At 67.1% G+C, this 18606-nt stretch overlaps 3 protein-coding genes across 5 annotated transcripts in view; 1 reads left to right on the forward strand and 2 right to left on the reverse strand.

Moving 5' to 3' along the window:
• The window catches only part of ARMH3 (armadillo like helical domain containing 3), a 92172-nt gene extending 88202 nt beyond the window's left edge, over positions 1–3970 (reverse strand). The window contains exon 1 of one of the 2 annotated variants that reach the window (XM_090057232.1): positions 3707–3970. In XM_090057232.1, the coding sequence (XP_089913358.1) occupies positions 3707–3859 (153 nt within the window). In that variant the 5' untranslated portion in view covers positions 3860–3970. Of the gene's footprint in view, positions 1–3291; positions 3578–3706 lie in introns of those variants that run through there. The other variant, XM_090057230.1, reaches the window with a different exon arrangement.
• A 54-nt stretch (positions 3971–4024) lies between these two features.
• On the forward strand, positions 4025–6658 carry HPS6 (HPS6 biogenesis of lysosomal organelles complex 2 subunit 3). Its single transcript, XM_090057235.1, has one exon. It carries the CDS (start codon positions 4109–4111, stop codon positions 6506–6508), a length of 2400 nt encoding a protein of 799 aa, XP_089913361.1. The 5' UTR covers positions 4025–4108; the 3' UTR covers positions 6509–6658.
• Positions 6659–8107: 1449 nt separating this feature from the next.
• LOC149860199 (prominin-1-A-like) lies at positions 8108–18008 on the reverse strand. 2 transcript variants are annotated; one of them, XM_090057233.1, is made up of 25 exons: positions 17854–18008; positions 16833–17074; positions 15927–15988; positions 15642–15847; positions 13386–13506; positions 13237–13300; positions 13076–13165; positions 12811–12998; positions 12642–12716; positions 12486–12549; positions 12197–12356; positions 11937–12089; positions 11729–11852; positions 11422–11510; positions 11131–11215; positions 10761–10904; positions 10581–10661; positions 10229–10318; positions 10102–10155; positions 9885–9965; positions 9596–9664; positions 8930–9019; positions 8744–8856; positions 8363–8380; positions 8108–8284 (listed from the first exon to the last, which is right to left on the reverse strand). In XM_090057233.1, the coding sequence occupies exons 2-25, from the start codon at positions 16960–16962 to the stop codon at positions 8233–8235; spliced, it is 2403 nt and encodes an 800-aa protein (XP_089913359.1). In that variant the 5' UTR covers positions 16963–17074; positions 17854–18008; the 3' UTR covers positions 8108–8232. The 2 variants fall into 2 exon arrangements, with proteins under 2 accessions (XP_089913359.1, XP_089913360.1); XM_090057234.1 differs by having other exon boundaries at positions 16833–17122.
• Between the last annotated feature and the right edge of the window lie 598 nt (positions 18009–18606).

The raw sequence follows: 18606 nt of genomic DNA on the forward strand, positions 1-18606 counted from the left end.
AGAGCACGCCCCATGGCTCCGAACTAGTGCTTGCACAGCTGGGCGTGCTCGTATTGGCAGAGGATCACGCTCTGGCCCACGCCTCCCAGTGCAGAGCCCAAGGTTTGCTGCGTAACATCTATTCTTCGACTGGCGATGCAGCCAAGACAGATGCTGTACCTGACTGTTGTGCCCAGTCCTGGGAAACGGCTTCCCCGGTCCAGGCCAGCCAGTGCCATTGTGTGGTCCATCAAGCCAATGTGGCATCCTCAAACGTTCGCCTCTTGATACAGCAGGGTTTTCAGGGCTGGGAAAGGCACGACGCTGGAATCAAGCTTGCACTCGATCTGCAAGTCCGAGGTCCAGGGTTTGTCTTTCGGCTTTACTGTTCAGTAGCGCTGGTGCCCTGAAAGCCTGGGATGTGCTAGGGGATCATCTTGATTTAAAAGGTAACGTCTCTGAGTCCAGCACCACCAGGGACCGGACTCCGCCATGCTAATGGCTCTGAGATGGACGACCGCCCACACCCCCGCACCACGGATTGTTGTTCTGTTCTCTGCACAATGGCATGCCCGAGACTGGCGGGATGGGCACTACGTTTATCCCTTCACCAGGACCCCATAGCACACGCGCTCAGCAAGTTGGTAAAGCACAGAGTCCTAGAGCCATGGGGCTAGCAGGGAGCTGCGGGGTCACATCCAGCCTGCGGCAGGATCAGGCCTGTCCAAAGCAGCCCAGACAAACACTGTGTCTGACCTCAAAGCAAAACTAGTCACCCTGACACAGCCCAGGCATTGCCCCCACCTCTACCCCTGCCCCCGGATACAGCGGGGCTGCGACCACCAACATCCTGCTGCCGCCAAGGGGGTTCATGGGCACTGCAGAGAGCCCAGGCCAAGGCTGTGCCCCCGCTGCAGAGGAAGGCAAACCCCCCCAGTCCATACCAGTCTGAGCAGGGGGGAAATCCCTTCCTGCCCCAGTGCAGCGTGGGGCTGAACCTGAGCATGGGGGCAAGACCCCCCCAGCCGGGACCCTGCAGGGTTGGTGCCAGCAAGATCATTGGCCCAGTCCAGCCCCCAGCCCCAGTGCCTAGTACATAGTTTTGTAACAGTAACTGGCTAAACAGCTGCACGTCACCCCACAGCCTATGTCAGTAGTTCTCCACCTGGTTAGAGCCCAGGCCCCACTTGGAAAATGCCAAACTGTTTGTCTACCCTCTTTCTTTGATTAGAGAAAAATCCTAGAGCAATCCCCGGTTGCAAAGAACTCAACAGTCAGGCAGAGCGGTGTTCACACTCTGGGTCTCTGTTGGAAGCCCCGGGGTTTATGCTGTGGATCACATTTGCATGTACCCCTCCCAGCGCGACCACAGCACAACACCCCAGGGCACCCCTGAAAACATCTCGCGGCCCCCCAGGCTGTAGCTGCAAACATCGGAGAATCACTGGTCTACACACACTCATCTTGCCAACCAAGCCTCTGCCCTCACGCAATGAGCTAGAGACCGTGGGAGCACTTCACTCAATTGACTGGACTTGGACCAAGGAGAGAGATGGAAGTGGCTGGGACTAGTAAGCCACGTTCTTCCTAGCCCAGCTGCAAGACACGGAGACAGAAGGTGTTGGAGAACTCTCAGGACAAATCTGAGAAGGGTTTTTTGCAGATATCTTTTATTGGAGCCAATGTCTAGCTGGGAGAGATGTTAGACAAGGCTTCAAGCACAGAGCGCCCTTCAGCAGGCTTGGGAAAGCCTGCAGGTAGAGACAAAAGCAGCTTTGGGCAGGAAGGGAAGTGAGTCAGTGCTTCCCCAACAAGGGGGTGGGTTGTGGCCACAGGCCAAGACAGCTGGGGTGCGGCCCTGGGAAGACTGGATCTCTGACACAGAAGAAAAGCCCAGCCCAGAACACTCCCCTATAGCAAGGAAAGTGATGGAGGGCTCCAGCCTCCCCTGGAGAAAGAGTGCTGGACGGGTGCTCAGGTCATGTGAGGGGTTTATGCACAATCTGCCACCTCCTGCGCTTTATCCTCCAAGTCAAAAGCAAAGCTGTGCTCAGCAACCCCACACAAAGGCAGCCTCAGCCTGCTTACACCTACCACCAGGCTCCTAAAGGGTTCAGCCCCAAGGCAGCCACTTTTCTAAGCACTTGGCACGAACAACCCCTCTCGCCCGACCCCAAGTTTTACACGTAGCCAGGGCCACATCCAAGCCCTGCAGCATCCGTCCGGGAGCACGGAAACAGCTGGGAAGGGGAACTCATCTCCCAATGCACCTAGAAAGCACCCAGCACGCTGTGCAAATGGGGCGAGAGAACTCAAACTGTTCGGGCTTCTGGCCACTGAGTCAGCCCTTCCCACGTTGGATGTCCTGCAGCCTTGCAGCCAGGATGGTGCAGGGACCGCGCAAGAGGCAAGAAAGTGTCTCCATGCTTCTCCAGTGACCAAACAGGCCCAGCTTCTCCAGAGCACTCAAGCCACCAGCAGCAAGCACATCGACCTTTTAGTTTTGCTCACTGGTAACAGAGGTCTGAGCTGGTGTCTCCCCTCCAGCCTACACCTGCATGTAGGAACACGGCTCTCCCCTGCCCAGGATGAGGGCAGACGTACACACCTCTGGTCTGGCCTACAATGTACACCATGGCCATGCACCAGGGAAGGGCATGCCACTGGGCTGCCACCCGGCATGGCCCACCGCGGCGGGCATGGGGTACTCCCCTGCACTCCCACCCACTTCGCCCAGAGCAACCATGCTACAGTCCGGTCCTTCCTCTCCTCCCATGCGGACTGGAGCTCCCCCTCTGGAGCCGGCATGGGTCCACGGGCGCTGCATGCTGCACCCCCTTTCTGCTGGTTCAGCTCTTCAGCCCAGAACATCGTGTCCCTTCGCATGCCACCCCTCCGGGAGGCCGTCGCACTCCACCTCCATCGTCTCGCCGCCGAGTGGACGGGCAAGCCGGCCATGTCCAGCCCCACGCAGACACTGGCAATTCCCCACCAAGAAGGATTCCTCCAAGAGCTAAACACCCCGTGGGCCCCTTCTCCCCCCTAAAACCGCAGCCACGCAGAAGGCAAGGCAGGGCAGCACCTCAGAGACCAACTAGCTCGGGGGGGCAGCCGCAAGTAACAGCTTCCAGGGCCAGACGCGCGAATGTAAGATGCCCGCGACGACTGGCGTGCCGGGGCCCAGGCTTGCACTGACCGGCTCCTCCTTGTGCTTAGCCTAGGGGGTCACTGGCAGAGGTGGGGCTCGGCCCTGCTGGACCCCGTGCCCCCGGGACAGCACCGGCTCTCGGCATCTCTTTGTCTCCTGCCCACCTCCACAGACCACGGCGGGTCTCCCACGCCAGCCGGCGCCACGTGCTTGAAACCCGTTGGCACCCCGGGGTGTCGCAGCACCCAGCTTCTGCCCCCCGGGTCTGGGCCCCAATCCAGCCCCGCGGGGCCAAGACAAGGGGCACGGACAGGGCATCGTCACGGCGAGGCTCCAGCTCCCCCACCAGGCCTGCGCTGGGGGGGGCCAGTAGGGACCCCAGGGCTGTGCAGGGGAACTGGGAGCCCTCATGTGCGTATGGGGGGCAGCTAGGGCGCCCCAGGGCTGCCTAAGGATGCGAGTAGGGCCCCCCCGGAGTGCCCGGGGGGCAGGTGGGGACCGCCCGCAGGGCTGCATGGGGGGCGGGGCGGGGGGCGGGGCGCTGCAGCCGGCCAGCGGAGGGGGGTGCCCGGGTCCTACCTGCGGGGCGAGCGGCTCCGGCTGCCAGGGCGCAGGCGCCAACGCCCCGCTGCGCACGCGCACGCGCACGCGCCCTGTCGGCCGACCGGCCCCCCACGGTCCTAGCGCCGGGCCGGTAGGCGCACAAGTGCTCGTGCAAGCACGCGTGACCATGCACGTGCAAAGCCCTCGCGCACACACCGGCGTGTGCAAACACAACGGCGCGCGCGGCAATGAAGGCGCGTGCAAGCCGCCCCCCCCCCACACACACACACACACACACACGCACACGCACGCGCGCGCGCGCGCGCGCTCACTCTCCCAGCCTGCCCCGCTCCCGGCCCGGGGCGGAAGTGGGCGCGGCAAGCCCGCGCCTCGTGACTGACTGGGCGCTGCAGGCGGGCGGCGGGTGCGGGCGGCGCGATGCGGGGCGGCGGGGCGCTGCGGCCCGTGTGGGAGCTGAGCGCGGCGGGGCCGGGCCGGCGGCTGCGGGCGCTGCTGGGCGGGGGCCGCGCGGGCGCGGTGCGCGGCAGCCCCGACGGGCGGCACGTCGTGCTGCGGCCGGCGCCCCCCGAGCCGGCGGTGCTGGCCCTGGCCCTGGCGCGGCGCGGCGCGGAGCCGGCGGCCGAGCACGCGTGGGCGGCGGGCGCGGACGGCGCCGTGGCGGGGCTGGTGTTCGTGGGCGCGCCGTGGGCGCTGGCCGTGGTGTGGGAGCGCGGGCGCGCCGAGCTGTGGCGCCCGGGGCCCGCGCCGGGCTGGCGGCTGCTGCAGAGCCTGGAGCTGTGCCAGGGCGCCCGCGCCCGCGTGGTGTCGGTGGGCAGCCAGGGCGCCGGGCTGGTGTGGTGCGAGGAGCGCCCGCCCCTGGACGCGCCCGCCCGCGCCGCCCTGCGCTACTGCGTCTGCACCCGGGCGCTGGAGGTGGCGGAGCAGGGCGCGCGCCTGGGCCCCGTGCGCGTCGTGCTGCACAACTGCCCCTGCTACCGCGTCCTGGCCGCGGCGCGCCACGTCTTCCTGCTGCCCGCCCCGGGCGCCCACGCCGGCGCCGCCAAGCTGCTGCTGGTCTGGTGCCCGCAGGAGGGCCGCGTGGCTCTGGTTGCGCCCGCCCGCGGGCTTCTGCGCAGCCACCGCCTGCCGCCCGCGGCAGAGCTGGACTTCAGGAAGCTGGTGGCGGGGTGCGCGGGGCTCCTGCCCGCCCTGGACCCGCTGGACGTCCACACCTGCGCCCTGTCGGACTCGGGGGACCTGCTGCTGCTCAGCCCCCGGGGCGCCGTGGACCTGCTGCAGCCCGACGGCGTCCGGCGGCGCATCTTCGACTTTGGGGGCAGCGCGCTGGCCCCGGGAGACCCGGCGCAGCTGCACGCGCGGGGCGGCACCTTGGCCTGCGCGCTGGCCGGCCTGCTGTACCTTGTCGACCTGGGCAGCGGGCAGCTGCTGGACAAGATGGTGCTGGGCACCAAGGAGGTACACTTCCTGGAGGACGAGGAGGAGCTGCAGCTCCTCACCCCAACAGGGATCTACAGCTACGTCCCCCGCGGCACGGAGCCGGGTGGGCGGCTGGAGCCCCCGCTCTCCGAGCTGGTCTTCCAGGAGGCGTGCAAGTATTACCAGCGCCGCAGCCTCAGCAGCGCGCCGCTGACGGTGGAGAAGCTGCGCAAGGGTGGCATGTTCCAGGCGCCCATCGCACTGGCAGCCATCCTGCACCATGGCCTGCGCCCGCAGCATGAGCCACCCCACGGGCTCCTGGGGCCCCACACCAAGCTGCTGAGCACCCTGAGCCTGGAGCTGCAAAGCTACCGCAGCCTGGAGGCGCTGAAGGCCTGCGTGGTGGGCGCGCCGGAGGGCGAGGTGGACAGCTACTGCGAGGAGCTGGTGGAGCAGGAGCTCACCCGCCTCCTGCACTCGGACCTGGACCCGGACAACCTGGCCTACCTGAACACCATCTTCCACTCCTTCCCCCGGGCCACCTGGAAAGCCGTGCGCACCAGCCTGCAGCTGCGGCAGGGCGCCGACGGGCTCCTGGTTGCCCGGGCCACGCCAGACATCTGGAAGAAGGTGCTGGGGGGCCCAGCAGCACGGGAGGCGGAGGGAGGGTGCAACGGGGCGCTCCCGCTCTTCGAGCTCATCTGTGGCTCCCTGCACCGCTACAAGCCCACGTGGCTGCCACGTTTCGTGGCGCTGACGCAGCAGTATGCCGGCACCGCGTGGCCCTACGGCAGCCAGGACGGGCCCGAGGGCCGCGTGCCGCTCTACAAGCGGGCGCTGGCCGTGCTGAGCCGGCGGGCCGGGGCCGCCGGCGATGAGGACCTGGAGATCGATCTGCTGCTGTGCAGCGCGCGGCCCAAGGCCGTGCTCCAGGCCGTGCGGCTCCTCGTGCGGCTGCGGCACTGGCCCCGTGTGCTGGAGGCTGCCCGCCGCTTCTGCCCACGCAGCCCCTTGCTCAACAAGGAGATCTTCACCACGCTCCTGGCCGAGGTAGCCCAGCACCGTGAGCTGGACCCGCACCTGGGCGCCCTGTGGGAGTTGTGCCCCCCAGACCTGGCGGCCACAGACGTCCTTGCTGTTGTGCTGCAGCACCTGCCCAGCCCCGGGGCAGGCGACCCCACTCCCTTCACTGCTGCCCCAGGCACCCCGCTGACCGTGGGGCTGCTGAAACCGCTGCTGCAGCGTGTGGCGCAGCGCCCGCAGGCCCAGGATGAGCTCTATGCCGATGCCCTGCAGAGCCCCGGCATCCCCCCACCCACCCCACCCCGGGAGCGCCGGGCAGGCGCCGAGCTGGCCCCAAGGACTGCCATGCTCGGGCCGGACCAAAGCGGCAACGTGTGAATGGCGCCGGGGAACAGGCACCCGGGCTAGGAGCTCCAGTGTGGCCCCGGCTCCGGGTGAAAGACTAGATCTGAACCTCGCTCCGTGTTTGCCCTGCGTGCTAGCCAGCGGGGCCCCAAGTGCTTTGGGGCAGGGGCTCAGCTTCCTCTCTCCGTCCTCTGCACCAGGCCTCTGAGACCAGCGCCGGTAGCTGGAGCGCTCACGGCCCTTCCTTAGCAAGCAGCCGGGCCATGCCGAGGAGCGAGCGGAGGCGCGGGGGAGCTCCATGCCAGGCCGTGCAGGCCTGACCCCTCCATCTTTGCCCCCGAGCCGGCTCAGACACAGAGCGCTTTGTGAGGCCCTCCCTGCCTTTCTGCTGCCTCAGCTCTTGGGGAGCGGGTAACTCGAGACAGCCGGACCAGGCCGCTCCTGGCAGACTGCCGCACTCCAGACACTAATGCATGGCCCCCAGTGACGGGGGGGCCCTGTCTCAGCCCCCCTCGAGGACACAGTTACACCCCCCTCGAGCACCTGGACTGGAAACCAGACAATAAAAGTTGCTGATGCAGCACTGGGGCAAGAGACTCATTGTGTTCAGGGGCAGGGGGGCTGATGTAGCTACGAGCTGCTGCACCAGGAGGGGGGTCCTGCTGTGTTGTGGGGGCAACCCCCAGCCCTGCCCCTCACCCCAGCCTCTCAGGGTACATCCCTCTAGCACCTGCTCCAGACCCCAGCTCGCTGCAGGAGCCTGTGAGCTGCCCCCCAGCACCAGGGGGCTTGGCTGTGGAGGCAAGAGGAAGGCACTTGGCCTCCCTGTTGCAGGAGACCTAGTGTAGACAGGCCCCCGGTACTTAGAGCACATTTTGCTGCCTGGGGACCAGCCCTGGGAGCTGTGGGGGAGAACGTGGCTCTGCAGCCATATTCACTGGTGTCCCCTCTGTGTTGCACCCCAGCTGCAGTTTGTTCCTCCCTGCACAGGACGTCGGCCCCTCCTGGGAAGTCCCCGTGGCCACGAGCCAGCATGGAACCAGCCCCTGGAAGAGGAACTGCCGGGTGGGAGCGATGGGCTGGGGTGCATCAATGAGGCTTTGTGCAGCGCTAGCTCACGCTGCGGCCCACGTGAGGGGGTGGGGGTGCTCCCATCCACCAGGGAAGTGGGTTGCGCCGAACAAGCCCGAGCCTTTGGGTGGTGGGCAACGGGTCACCTGCGGCCCCTGCCTGCCCGGCCCCTGCAAGCCTGGAGGCGAGGGCTGAGGTCAGCAGGGCAAAGCCCGCGGCTGTGATGTGGCCTCTGCTCCAGCTTAAACCCCACCCCAACGCCTGCAGCAAAGGGGCAAATTCCTCCCTGACCCCACGGAGCAGCCCTTCCCATCTCGACCCCCTGTGAATTACCCTGGCTCCCAGACAGGGTGGGGGTCACTGGGCACCAGTACACCAGGTGTTGGGCAGCCACGGGGCAGCTTCTAGCAGGGCGGTGGGACCCCCGACTGCCCCCCCAGGGTTGGAGCAGGGACCCAGCCCCTCTGGGTACAGCCCCAGAGCCACCCCCTGGCAGTGGTGGGTACGGGGGGCACAGCCCTGCATCGCCGCACGGCAGACAGGCAGCTCGGCTCTGTTCACACACACAAGCTGCTTTATTGCGCGCGGGCACGCCAGCGCTGGGGCAAAGCAACCCCGTGGCCCAGAACAACCTGCCGCCCAGCCTGGGCAGCTGTGCCCATGGCCGCGACCTCAGGGCCAGGGCATCACGGCCTCGTCTCCACCCGTGGGATCTTGAAGGCGGGGGGCGGCGCGGACCTGTGGGGTGTGCAGGAGGGGACATAAGGGGATGTCCCACAATGCCTGCCCCACCCCACCTTAGGATGCCGGACTCACATCTCCAGGGCCTCGTGCCTGTGGGGAGAGAGGGGCAGGGTCAGGGGGGCTGGGCACTGCCCCCACCCCCAGCCCCCTAGGGCTGCGAGGGTTTCGGTTCCCCATGGGCAGGCAGCCGTGGCCCGGTGCGAGCAGCCACCAGGGAAGTGAAACCAGCCGGTGCCTTTGGGGGAGGGGGATCTCAGGGAGCCCAACCCTGGTCCCAATCCCCCCTGGGCCTGTCGTGACCGGGGGCTCCCCACCCCCGTGTTGGCCGGGTAGAGGCTGGTGCAGCAACCACGGTCGCGGTCATGCCTGCCACATGTCCGCCTTCCTCCCCGCCGGGGCCCGGGTGGCGTGGAAGCCAGGAGTCGGGCGGGCAGGGACAACGGGGGTCCTCACTCGTGGACGTCGGCGTAGTCCATGCGGCGGTAGAACTTGGCGAGCCGCGTGGCCAGGATGAGGCCAGGCAGCAGCAGCGCGGTGCAGGCGCCCAGGCTGAACCAGAAGGCGTTCTGGGGGGCACAGCGGGCGTCAGTGCCCCCAGCCCCGCACCCGCACCCCGCAGCCCCGGCCCCGGCCCCTCACCAGAGAGTCCAGCACGTAGCGGCAGGTGATGGTCTCGATGCCGTCCAGCACTTGGGCCGCGGGGCCGCAGCGCCCCAGCTCGCCCGTCAGCTGTGCACAGGGACAGGGATGGGCCGTCAGACGCCCTGCCTCAGTTTCCCAGCCACAGGGACAAGCCTGCAGACCTTGCATTGAAAGGCTGCGGGACCTGAACCTGTTCAGCCTCCACAAGAGCAGGCTGAGGGGGGACCTGGTGACTGTCTATAAACTCACCAGGGGGGACCAGAAGGGTTTGGGGGAGACGCTGTTTCCCCCCGCGCCCCCCGGCATGACAAGGAACAATGGCCACAAGTTATTAGAGAGTAGATTTAGATTAGACATCCGCAAGAATGACTTCACGGTCAGGGCGGCCAGGAGCTGGAACCAGCTTCCTAGGGAAGTGGTGCCGGCTCCTACCCTGGGGGGCTTTAAGTGGGGGCTTGATGACTACCTGGCTGGAGTCATTTGAGTCCAGTCTTTTCTCCCGCCCAGGCGGGGGGTCGGGCTTGAAGATCTACAAGGTCCCTTCGACCCGACTGCTGTGATCCTACGATTCTGCCCTCTGCCCCATGGGACACAGGCGTGTGCGCAGCCCGCGGCCCTAGGGGAGGAAGCCCCCTCCCTCCCGCCCTCGCCCGCATCACTCACGGCGTCCTTGGCCCAGGCCACGTAGGTCTCGAAGAAGCCGAGCAGCTGATGCAGGAAGAGCTGGCTCTCCTGGGGGCAGAGGCAGGGGCCGTGGGTTGGAAGTGGGGGGCACCGGCAGGGCCGGGACGGGGGGGGCAGGGGCTGCAGGTTGGGAGTGAGGGGCACCACCAGAGCTGGGGCAGGCAGGGGCTGGGGGTCGGCTGTGCAGGGCACCGGCAGGGCTGGGGGGGCAATGAGTGCAAGGAAGGGACATTGGGAAGGGGCCGAAGCTGGGCGGGGGGCAGCTCACATTCTGGATGGTGGGGGCCACACGCATGTCCAGGAAGACCTCGGCCTGCTTCATCTGCTCCAGCACAGAGTCCACTAGCATCTGGTGTGACACGAGTGGGCCTGGTCTCAGCTGTGTGGCCTGCCGGGGGGAGGGGGATCCCCCATCCCCACCCCCCAAAACGCAGCTGCCCAGAGCACCCCTCCACCCGCCGCGGCCCCGAGCCCTCCCCACGTACCGGGACCTGGTGCATCCTCTCCTGCAGGCGCTGGAGGGTCTCGTTCAGGATGCGCTGGGGACAGAGCGAGCGTCAGGGGGTCCAGGGCCATCGAGGAATGGGTCGGCGGGGATGGGGGGTCACTCACCACATTGCTGTGCAGCCTCGTCTCCATCTCCTCGTCCAGCCGTCGCAGCTCTGCGGCCTCGTCCTGCAGCTCCTTGCTCCTGTTCGGGGCCTGGTGGAGATGCGGCTGCTGCAGAGACCCCTGACCCTGCCCAGAGCCCCCCAGCTCCTGCCCAGAGACCCCTGCCCGGAGCAGGGACGGGATCCCGGTGACGGCCGCAAGGGGCTGTCCTGGGGGTTTGGCCCCAAGGGAGCTGGGGGGGAAGGACCCTGATGCCGGGGGGTGGGGGGGGACAGGGACTGGAGAAGAAGGAGCATGGAGGAGGGGCTAGGGCCTCTGGGTTGGGGTCAGAGGTCAGTCCCCAGCATCTCACCTCGGTGCCTGTGACATTTGCCAGCCTGTCCAGCTCGTCCGCCAGCCCCAGCAGCTGCTCCCGGCTCGGGATGGTGCTCAGCTGGCGGGGGGCAGGGGATCAGGGGTCAGCATGGACTTTCCCCTGGAGGTTGGGGGTCAGCATGGACTGTCCCCTGCAGCCCCCCATGGCCCCGGGCACCTTTTGGCGGTCGGCGGTCAGGTTGGTGAGGCGGGTGATATTGCCGAGGGCGCGGAGCAGGTCGGTCTGCTCGGTGCTCAGCAGCACGACCGGCGCCAGCGTCAGGTTCGTCTCCGCGAAAGCTGCGTGGATCTCACTCGTGTACTATGGGGTGGGGGGATGTGAGCACGGGGGGCCAGGCCGGTGCCTCTCACTCCTGACCCGCACCCACCAGGCACAGGGATGTGTGCACAGGACAGACACGTGCACCCGCACAGCCATGCACACGTGTGCACACAGCCATTCAGGAGTGCACATCTGTGCACATGCACCTGTGCACCTGGGCCTGAGTGCACACATGCACACGCACCCCCTGTGCCCACATGCTGACCTGGCTGAGGTTCAGCAGCTCGTCCAGGGGCACGGCCTGCCCCAGGTCCAGGGCACTCCACAGAGGGGCATCATGCTGGCACGCACTGGGGGGAGCAAGGCTGAGACTGGGGCAGGCAGCTCCCCGGTGCCCCTCACTCCCAACCCACAGCCCCTGCCCCCCACCAGTGAGTTCCTGCCCCTGACCCCTGGGGCCTGGACAGGCAGAGGAGAGCAGGGATGGGACCAGACCCGGCCCCCGCAAGGGCAACAGGTAGGGGCAGGCGAGCCCCCCGCACCCCGTGGCACTGACTTGTAGACCTGGGAGAGGTTCAGGGTCTGGCCGTGCAGCCCCAGCGTCTCTGGGCTGAAGCCGGGGATCATGCCCGGGGTTTCCAGAAACTGGAGGCAAAAGTGGGGGTGAGAGCAGCTGAGACAGAGGCTCCAAACCCGACCCCGGCCCCCGCAAGCCACCTGCCTGAGCCAGGGGCAGGAGAAAAACAGGACCCCCCCAGGCAGCTCCCACATACAGAGAACTGCAGCTGGAGCTGGAGCTGGGCTGGCAGGGGCTGCGGGTCGGGAGTGTGGGGCACCGGTGGACTGGGGCAGGGGTCCCTCACCTGGATAAGCTGCCGGTCGTGCCAGGCGCGGCAGACCAGCACGTAGCCATTGCCCCCCAGCAGGAAGGAGAGCAGCACCAGCAGCATGAGCAGCCAGGAGAAGAGGAAGCTGAAGCCCACGCCCCTGGGGGGGACAGCGGGGTCAGCGCTTGCGGGGGGTGGGCTCCGGCCCGGCCCTGCCATGTGCACGGGGTGGGGGGTCCCTTACGCCAGCAGCAGGTTCCCGCCGACGTTGGGCAGGCAGCCACGGTCCACGGGCAGCGTGGCAGGGTCCAGCCCCAGCACCCCCAGCGCCAGGCCCAGTGCGTAGCTCAGCACCACCAGCAGCACCAGGCAGCACAGGCAGATGCCCACGATCCACCTGCGGGGGAAGAGTCAGGCCCTTAGGAGTGGGGCCCCCAACCTCCCTGGGTCTCCCAGGCACCCCCATTGCAAACCCTGGACCCAGGGCAGCCCCCCGGGCCCCACCTGTAGTGGTCAGCAGCCTGGACAAGCGGCTCGTAGCGGCCGGCAGAGTGGGCGACGCTGTGCAGGGTGGCTGAGACATTGCTCAGGGCGTCCAGGCTCGAGAGCTTGGCCCGCGCCTGCCGCAGCTCCCCCTGGATCTGGTCCAGCTGGGCCTGTGCGTCTGCAGCGGGCGGCACGCGGGTCCGAGAAGGGCCGGGGAGGCCTTGGGTCCCCACACCGGCTGGGGCCGGGGTGCAGAAACAGGAGGTCTGGTGGGGGGGTCTGGGCTGGGGTGGGGGGCATCACTTACCTACGACCAGGTCCCGCGTCTCATTCTCCACCCGTTGCGGCGTGTCGTGCAGTGTCTGGTTGGCCTGGACCCAGGGCGGGGGAGACGCACACGGGTCACAGCCTGGCCCATGGCTCCTGGCACCGGTAGCCCCATGGGAGGTCTGGGGGGTCTCACCTGCTGGATGACAGTCCGGGGGTCGGAGCGGGTCAGGTTGTCCAGCAGCTCCAGCTGGTGCCCTGCATCTGGCATCTGGGGGGCGGAAGCCTGTGGTCAGCGGGGGCCGGACCAGGAGGGGCTCAGGCACCCCAGGGACCCCCCGGCACGGGATGTGCACCCCCCTCACCAGGCTGAGGTTGGCGGGGGCGCGGGGGCAGTGGAGCTGGGTCTTGCAGGACTGCCCGCAGCTCTCCAGGGTGTGCTCAATGCGGGAGCACAGGGCGCTGAGGTTGTGGCTGACGCCATCCAGCCCGTCCTGCAGCCGCTGGCTTGAGTTGATCACGTCCCGCAGATCCGGGCGCAGGACGTCCAGGTCTGCGGGGACAGCGGCATGGCCTCAGCCCAGGGTGGTACGGCCAGGTGCAGCCCCCCGCGCCCGCGGCCCCTCGTACCTTCCAGCAGGCGCGCGGCGCTGTCCAGGGCTGCCTGCAGCTCACGGCCGATGCTGGACACGATCCTGCCGCCCAGGACAGAGCTGATGTCTGCAGAGTCGGGGCACGGTCAGGGTAAGCCAAGCCCCCCCGCCCCGCTGCCCGTGCCCCCGGACACTCACCACGCAGGCTGGCGTTGGCCTGGTCCAGCGGCACACGGCTGCTGTTCATCACGAAATCCACCTGCTGCAGGGACACGGCGAGGGTGTCAGGCCCCGGCCGCGGCCCTGGTATCATGTGCCCCCCTCTGCCCCGGCCCCCATGCCTGTACCCGGGGGATGTCATCCAGGTAGGTGCGCAGGTTGCCCACGGAGCTGTTGAAGGTGCCGAAGCTGCTGCCCACGGCCTGGGAGATGCGCGTGTTGGCGATGAAGGCGCAGACGTTCCAGCCCCTGCCGCGACGGTGGGGTCAGTTCAGGCCAGGGGCTGCACCCGTCACTGCCAGGGACCCCAGCCCCCACCCCGGCAAGGCTCATGTCCAGCTCTGCCTCGGTTTCCCCCAGCAGCAGTGGGGATAAGTCCTCCTAGGACTATAGTGGACAGGCTCCCCCGGGTGCCCCAGGGGCCGGATCCCTGTCTGGAGCTCCCTTTAAATCTAGTTATGCTATGGGGGGGGAGGGGCTTAAATTCAAGGGGGACTACGGTAGCCAGCCTGCAGCTGGGCATGCAGATGCATGGTCCAGTGGTGCAAGGGGGAGCTGGAGCCCCAAAGGGGTCATGCATGGGGTCACGTGAGGAGCCGGGGCGGGGGACAGGTTTCTGCCCCGGGCAGCAAAGGGAGTGTGCCCCAGGGCAGTATAGGGCATATCATAGATTCATAGAAGTCGGGTCAGACAGGACCTTGTAGATCTTCAAGTCCGACCCCCCGCCTGGGCAGGAGAAAAACTGGGCTCAGATGACTCCAGCCAGGTAGGCATCAAGCCTCTTCTTAAAGACGGTCACAAACTCCTGCAAGACCGTTTCAGGCTGGACATAAGGAAGAATTTCTTTCCTGTCCGAGCCCCCAAGGTCTGGAACAGTCTGCCAGCGGAGGTGGTTCAAGCACCTACATTGAACACCTTCAAGAGTAAACTGGATGCTTATTTTGCTGGGATCCTATGACCCCAGCTGACTTCCTGCCCTTTGGGCAGGGGGCTGGACTCGATGATCTCCCGAGGTCCCTTCCAGCCCTGATGTCTATGAAAATCTATGAAATCTATGAAAACCCCCAGAGTCCCTTGGAAGTTGGTTCCAGACCCTGGCCGCCCTGACCGTGAAGTCATTCTTACGGATGTCTAATCTACACCTCTGCAACAACTTGTGGCCGTTATTCCTTGTTATGCCAGGGGGGAAGGGGCGGTAGGGGAAACACGGTCTCTCCCAAACCCTTCTGGTCCCCCCTAGTGAGTTTATAGACAGTCACCAGATCCTCCCTCAGCCTTCTCTTGTGGAGGCTGAACAGGTTCAGGTCCCGTCGCCTCTCCTCGTAGGGCCTGCCCTGCTGCCCCTGCCCATGCGAGTGGCCTCCTCTGGCCCCTCTCCATGCTGTCCACATCCTTCCTGAAGTGTGGTGCCCAGAACTGGACGCAGTCCTCCAGCTGCGGCCTGACCAGTGCCGCACAGAGGGGGAGGGTCACCTCCCTGGACCTGCTCGAGATGCATCTGTGGATGCACGACAAGGTGCCGTTGGCCTTCCTGACCACGTCCCCCCACTGCCGGCCCATGTTCATCTTGGAGTCATTACTGACTCTAAGATCCCTTTCTGCCTCCGTGCTCTCAAGAAGAGAGTTTCCCATCTTATAAGTGTGCTGCTGGTTACTACTGCCCACATGCAGCACGCTGCACTTGTCAGTATTGAAACGCATCCTGTTTTTGTTAGCCCGCCCCTGCAACCTATCGAGGTCTTGCTGCAGTCTTTCCCTCCCTACTAGTGTGCTCACCTCACCCCAAATTTTGGTATCATCAGCAAATTTAAACAGGTTGCTTTTCACCCTGTCGTCCAAATCGCTGATGAAGAGATTGAACAGCGCGGGCCCCAGGACCGAGCCCTGGGGGACACCACTGCCCAGTTCCCCCCAGGTCGAATATGACCCCTCCACCACCCCCCTCTGGGTGCAACCCTTCAGCCAATCTGCAATCCATCTGACGGTGTAGGCATCAATGCCACAGTCGCCTAGCTTTTTAATGGGGATGGGGTGGGAGACGGTGTCAAAGGCCTTGCTGAAGTCTAGAAAGACTACGTCCACGGCAACACCTGCATCCATTGCCTTTGTGACCTGATCATAAAAGGCAATCGGGTTGGTCTGACAGGACCTGCCCCTGATGAAACCGTGCTGGTTGCCCTTGAGCATCATCCCTGAGGCCGGCCCATGACAGATGTGCTCCTTGAGGATCTTCTCAAAGAGTTTCCCCAGGACCGAGGTAAGACTGATGGGCCTATAGTTGCCCGGGTCCTCCCTCCTCCCTTTTTTGAAGATGGGGACACACAGAAGCCCCCGCTAGCCCCCGTGCACCCCCATGCCACCCCCACACGCCAAGTGGCACTCACAGGAGCAGGCCTGAGAGCAGCAGCAGCGCGGCGCAAAGCGCGCGGCGCCGGCAGCCCGTGCGCTCGTCCTGCTTCTGGTACTTGCGGCCCCCGCAGCGCCCGCAGCACCGGCAGCAGCAGAAGCAGAGACCGCCCAGGGGCATGAGGAGGATGAAGAGGAGGCCGATGGCCACGCACACCAGGAAGCCCATCTCGTACGACAGCACCTGCCGGCGGGAGAGAGTCAGCGCGGCCCGGGCGCCGTGCCCCCGAGGCGGGCAGAGCACAGAGGTGGGGGCCACGCACCTGCTTGTATGTGGCGGGCTCCGTGATGCGGGCCGGCTCCTGGATCAGCCGGGACAGGAGCTCTGGCAGGAGGAATGGACAAGGGGCATCAGTGGCCATGGGGGCAGAGCCAGAAGCCCCACGTGCCTCCAGCCTGGTGATGCACAGGCACAGCCCCCCCGGGCCATGGGGGTCCGGCTGGGGGATTGCACACAGAGTCCTGGGCCCTCCAGCCCCTCCCTACCCTGGGCTGCTGCACAGAGCAATGACCCCTAGCCGTGACCTCTGACCCCGGCCTGGCTAAGGGGCAGTTGTGGGGCAGGGGGCACCCCAGTGGCACCCCCACCCCGAGGCTGTGACCTTGACCCCGGTTGTCTGCCCTGGGGCACTTAGCGCAGCCAGCGCCAGGACCCCACTGCCCCTGCCCCGCAGCCCAGGCCGGCACCTGCTTGTTTGCCAAGCAGAGCAAACAGAAGGCGAAGCCGGCAGCAGGAAGCGCCGCGCAGGGAAGCTCCAGGCGAGACAAAGGAGCCGCGGTTCTGGGGCCGCAGCAAGTCCGGCCCTGACGATGGCAGGATCCCCAGGGGCAGCAGAGGAGGCCACGGACATCCCCGGGGGACCCTCCTGTAGGCACAACGGCCCCGGTGGGCAAAGCCTCGGGTCCCTGCGGCGTCGCCCATCCGGACGCAGCCCGGGAAGGAGATGCCAGCCTGGCCTGGGGCCTGCAGTGAAGCCCTGGCAGGTCCAGAGGCCAAGATGGGGGCACGGTGCAGCAGGGCAGGACCCAGGAGTCTGGGCTCCTGGGGGCACATGGCAGGGCGCAGGTTGGGGGAGCCCAAAGGGAGCGCTGGGGAAACTGAGGCACGGGGGAGCTGACCCCCAAGCCCATCCCCAGGGCATCTGCGGTGGGGGGTGGGTATCTCTTACCAGCCGGGAAGGCGTTGGGCTGTACCAGCCCCAGGAAGCCATGTGCCATGCTGTCCAGCCCGGGTGCGGTGCAGGCTGGGGGCATGGGGGCCGGCTCGTACGTCGGCTGCGACAGGTTGTGCAGGGCCATGCTGCCGGCGGTCTGGCGGCGCTGAGCTAGCGGCGGGGTCAGTCGCGGACCATGCCTGGCTGGGCGAGGTGAGTAAGGGTGCCTGCCCTGCCCTGCCCTGCCCTGTCCTGCCCTAGCAGGAAGCACGGGGAGAAAATCCAGCGCTTGTTGCTGCTTCCTGCTGGGGGAGAACAAAGCCGGTGCCAGGGTTTGTTTAAGTTTCGTGCAGGTTGGAGGCCCTATCAGGGCGTGCCCAGCCTGGCACAGCCCAGGCTTGATGCCATGCAACCCCGAGCCGAGCACCCTGCAGCCAGGCTGGGAGCAGCCGGACGGACCCCCCCGGCTGCACCGCGGGGATGCACGGACGTCCCTTACACCCCGGAGGGGACAAACACCTTCCCACCAGGCCCCATGCCCCCAGCATCCCCTGCCAGTGTCCAGCGGGGCTGGGCACTCACCTGCCCTGGGCTCGCCTTTGCCCCCCGGGTACTTGCCTGGCACGGGGAGCTCGGCCCGGCGGCTCCGGAGACAGCGCACAGGAAGGCCGGACGCCCGGGTCCCAGCCCAGTGCCCGAGGGCAGGGCGAGCCGCGGGGCCGAGCAGGTGGGCGGGGGCCCCGGCGCCCCGGTTCGCTGGCTCTGGGAGCCCCCGGGGCCCGGGCGGGGGGAGCAGGGACCGGGGCCCCGGCGCCCAACTCTAGGACACCGAGGGGGCCCGGCGGGTAAAGGGGCTGGGGGCCCCGGCTCCGACAGGAAGGAGGTTTTAATAGCCGGGGGTGGGGACAGGCGCGGAGGATGCCCCTCCTGTGCCACTGTCCTGGGAGGACGGGGGCATGCGGCAGCCAGCCGTGGACCCCCCCTTGCCTGCTGAGAGGGGTCCCCCACCCCCGGGCGCTGGAGCAGGTGCTCCTACCTGTCCTAGGCTGCGGCTACTGCCACGGGGCGCACAAGCTGGGGCCTTCCTGACCCCCGCAGCCCCTTGGGCCCTGAAGCATGAGTGCTGCTCGGCCCCGATCCTGCCCCCAGCCCCACTCCTAACGCGGCCACCAAGGCCCTGGCTGCGGATCTGTCCGCACAGCCCCAGCTCGGGGCGGCGCCGCCTGCGAGGCTGGACAGGATGCCGCGTCTCCCGGGAGCAGCGGGGCCGGATGCCGCTTCCCAGAACCGCCACCCGGGCCCCCCCCGCGCCCTGCCTTCCCACCTGCTGCCAGGGCAGGATCAGGCCCAACGCCCCACGACTCCCTCCGTCAGACCTGTTTGCGGGGCACCGAGGACCCCCCGGCCGGAGGGGGCAAGAGACCTGGCTGGGGCATCTCCCCGCCCACCCAGAGGAGAAGCTGGGCAACGAACTTTGCAGCTGGGCACGCCCGGGGGCCGCGTCGGGGCAAGGTCCCTGGGCACGGCCCCAGTGCCCGGGCGGGAGCGACGGGCTGGGCTGTTTGCCCTGCAGGCTGGGCAGCGCGACGGGCACGCCCGAGCAAGCGGGGCTGGGCCTGCCCAGGGGTCACCGCGGTCTCAGCCATTCCTCAGCAGCTTTACCCAGGACTGTTTTTCTCCGCGCTCGAGCGGGCGTCCAAGTGCGCGGGGCTCCCCAACCCCCTACGCTCCCGGCCCCGGGGCTCGGACACGGACGGGCCTGGCCCTGCTGTTTGCTGGCCCGGGCCCA

The sequence above is a fragment of the Crocodylus siamensis genome, chromosome 7, assembly GCF_052110815.1.
Source record: "Crocodylus siamensis isolate JL-2025a chromosome 7, ASM5211081v1, whole genome shotgun sequence".
Classification (NCBI taxonomy): domain Eukaryota; kingdom Metazoa; phylum Chordata; order Crocodylia; family Crocodylidae; genus Crocodylus; species Crocodylus siamensis.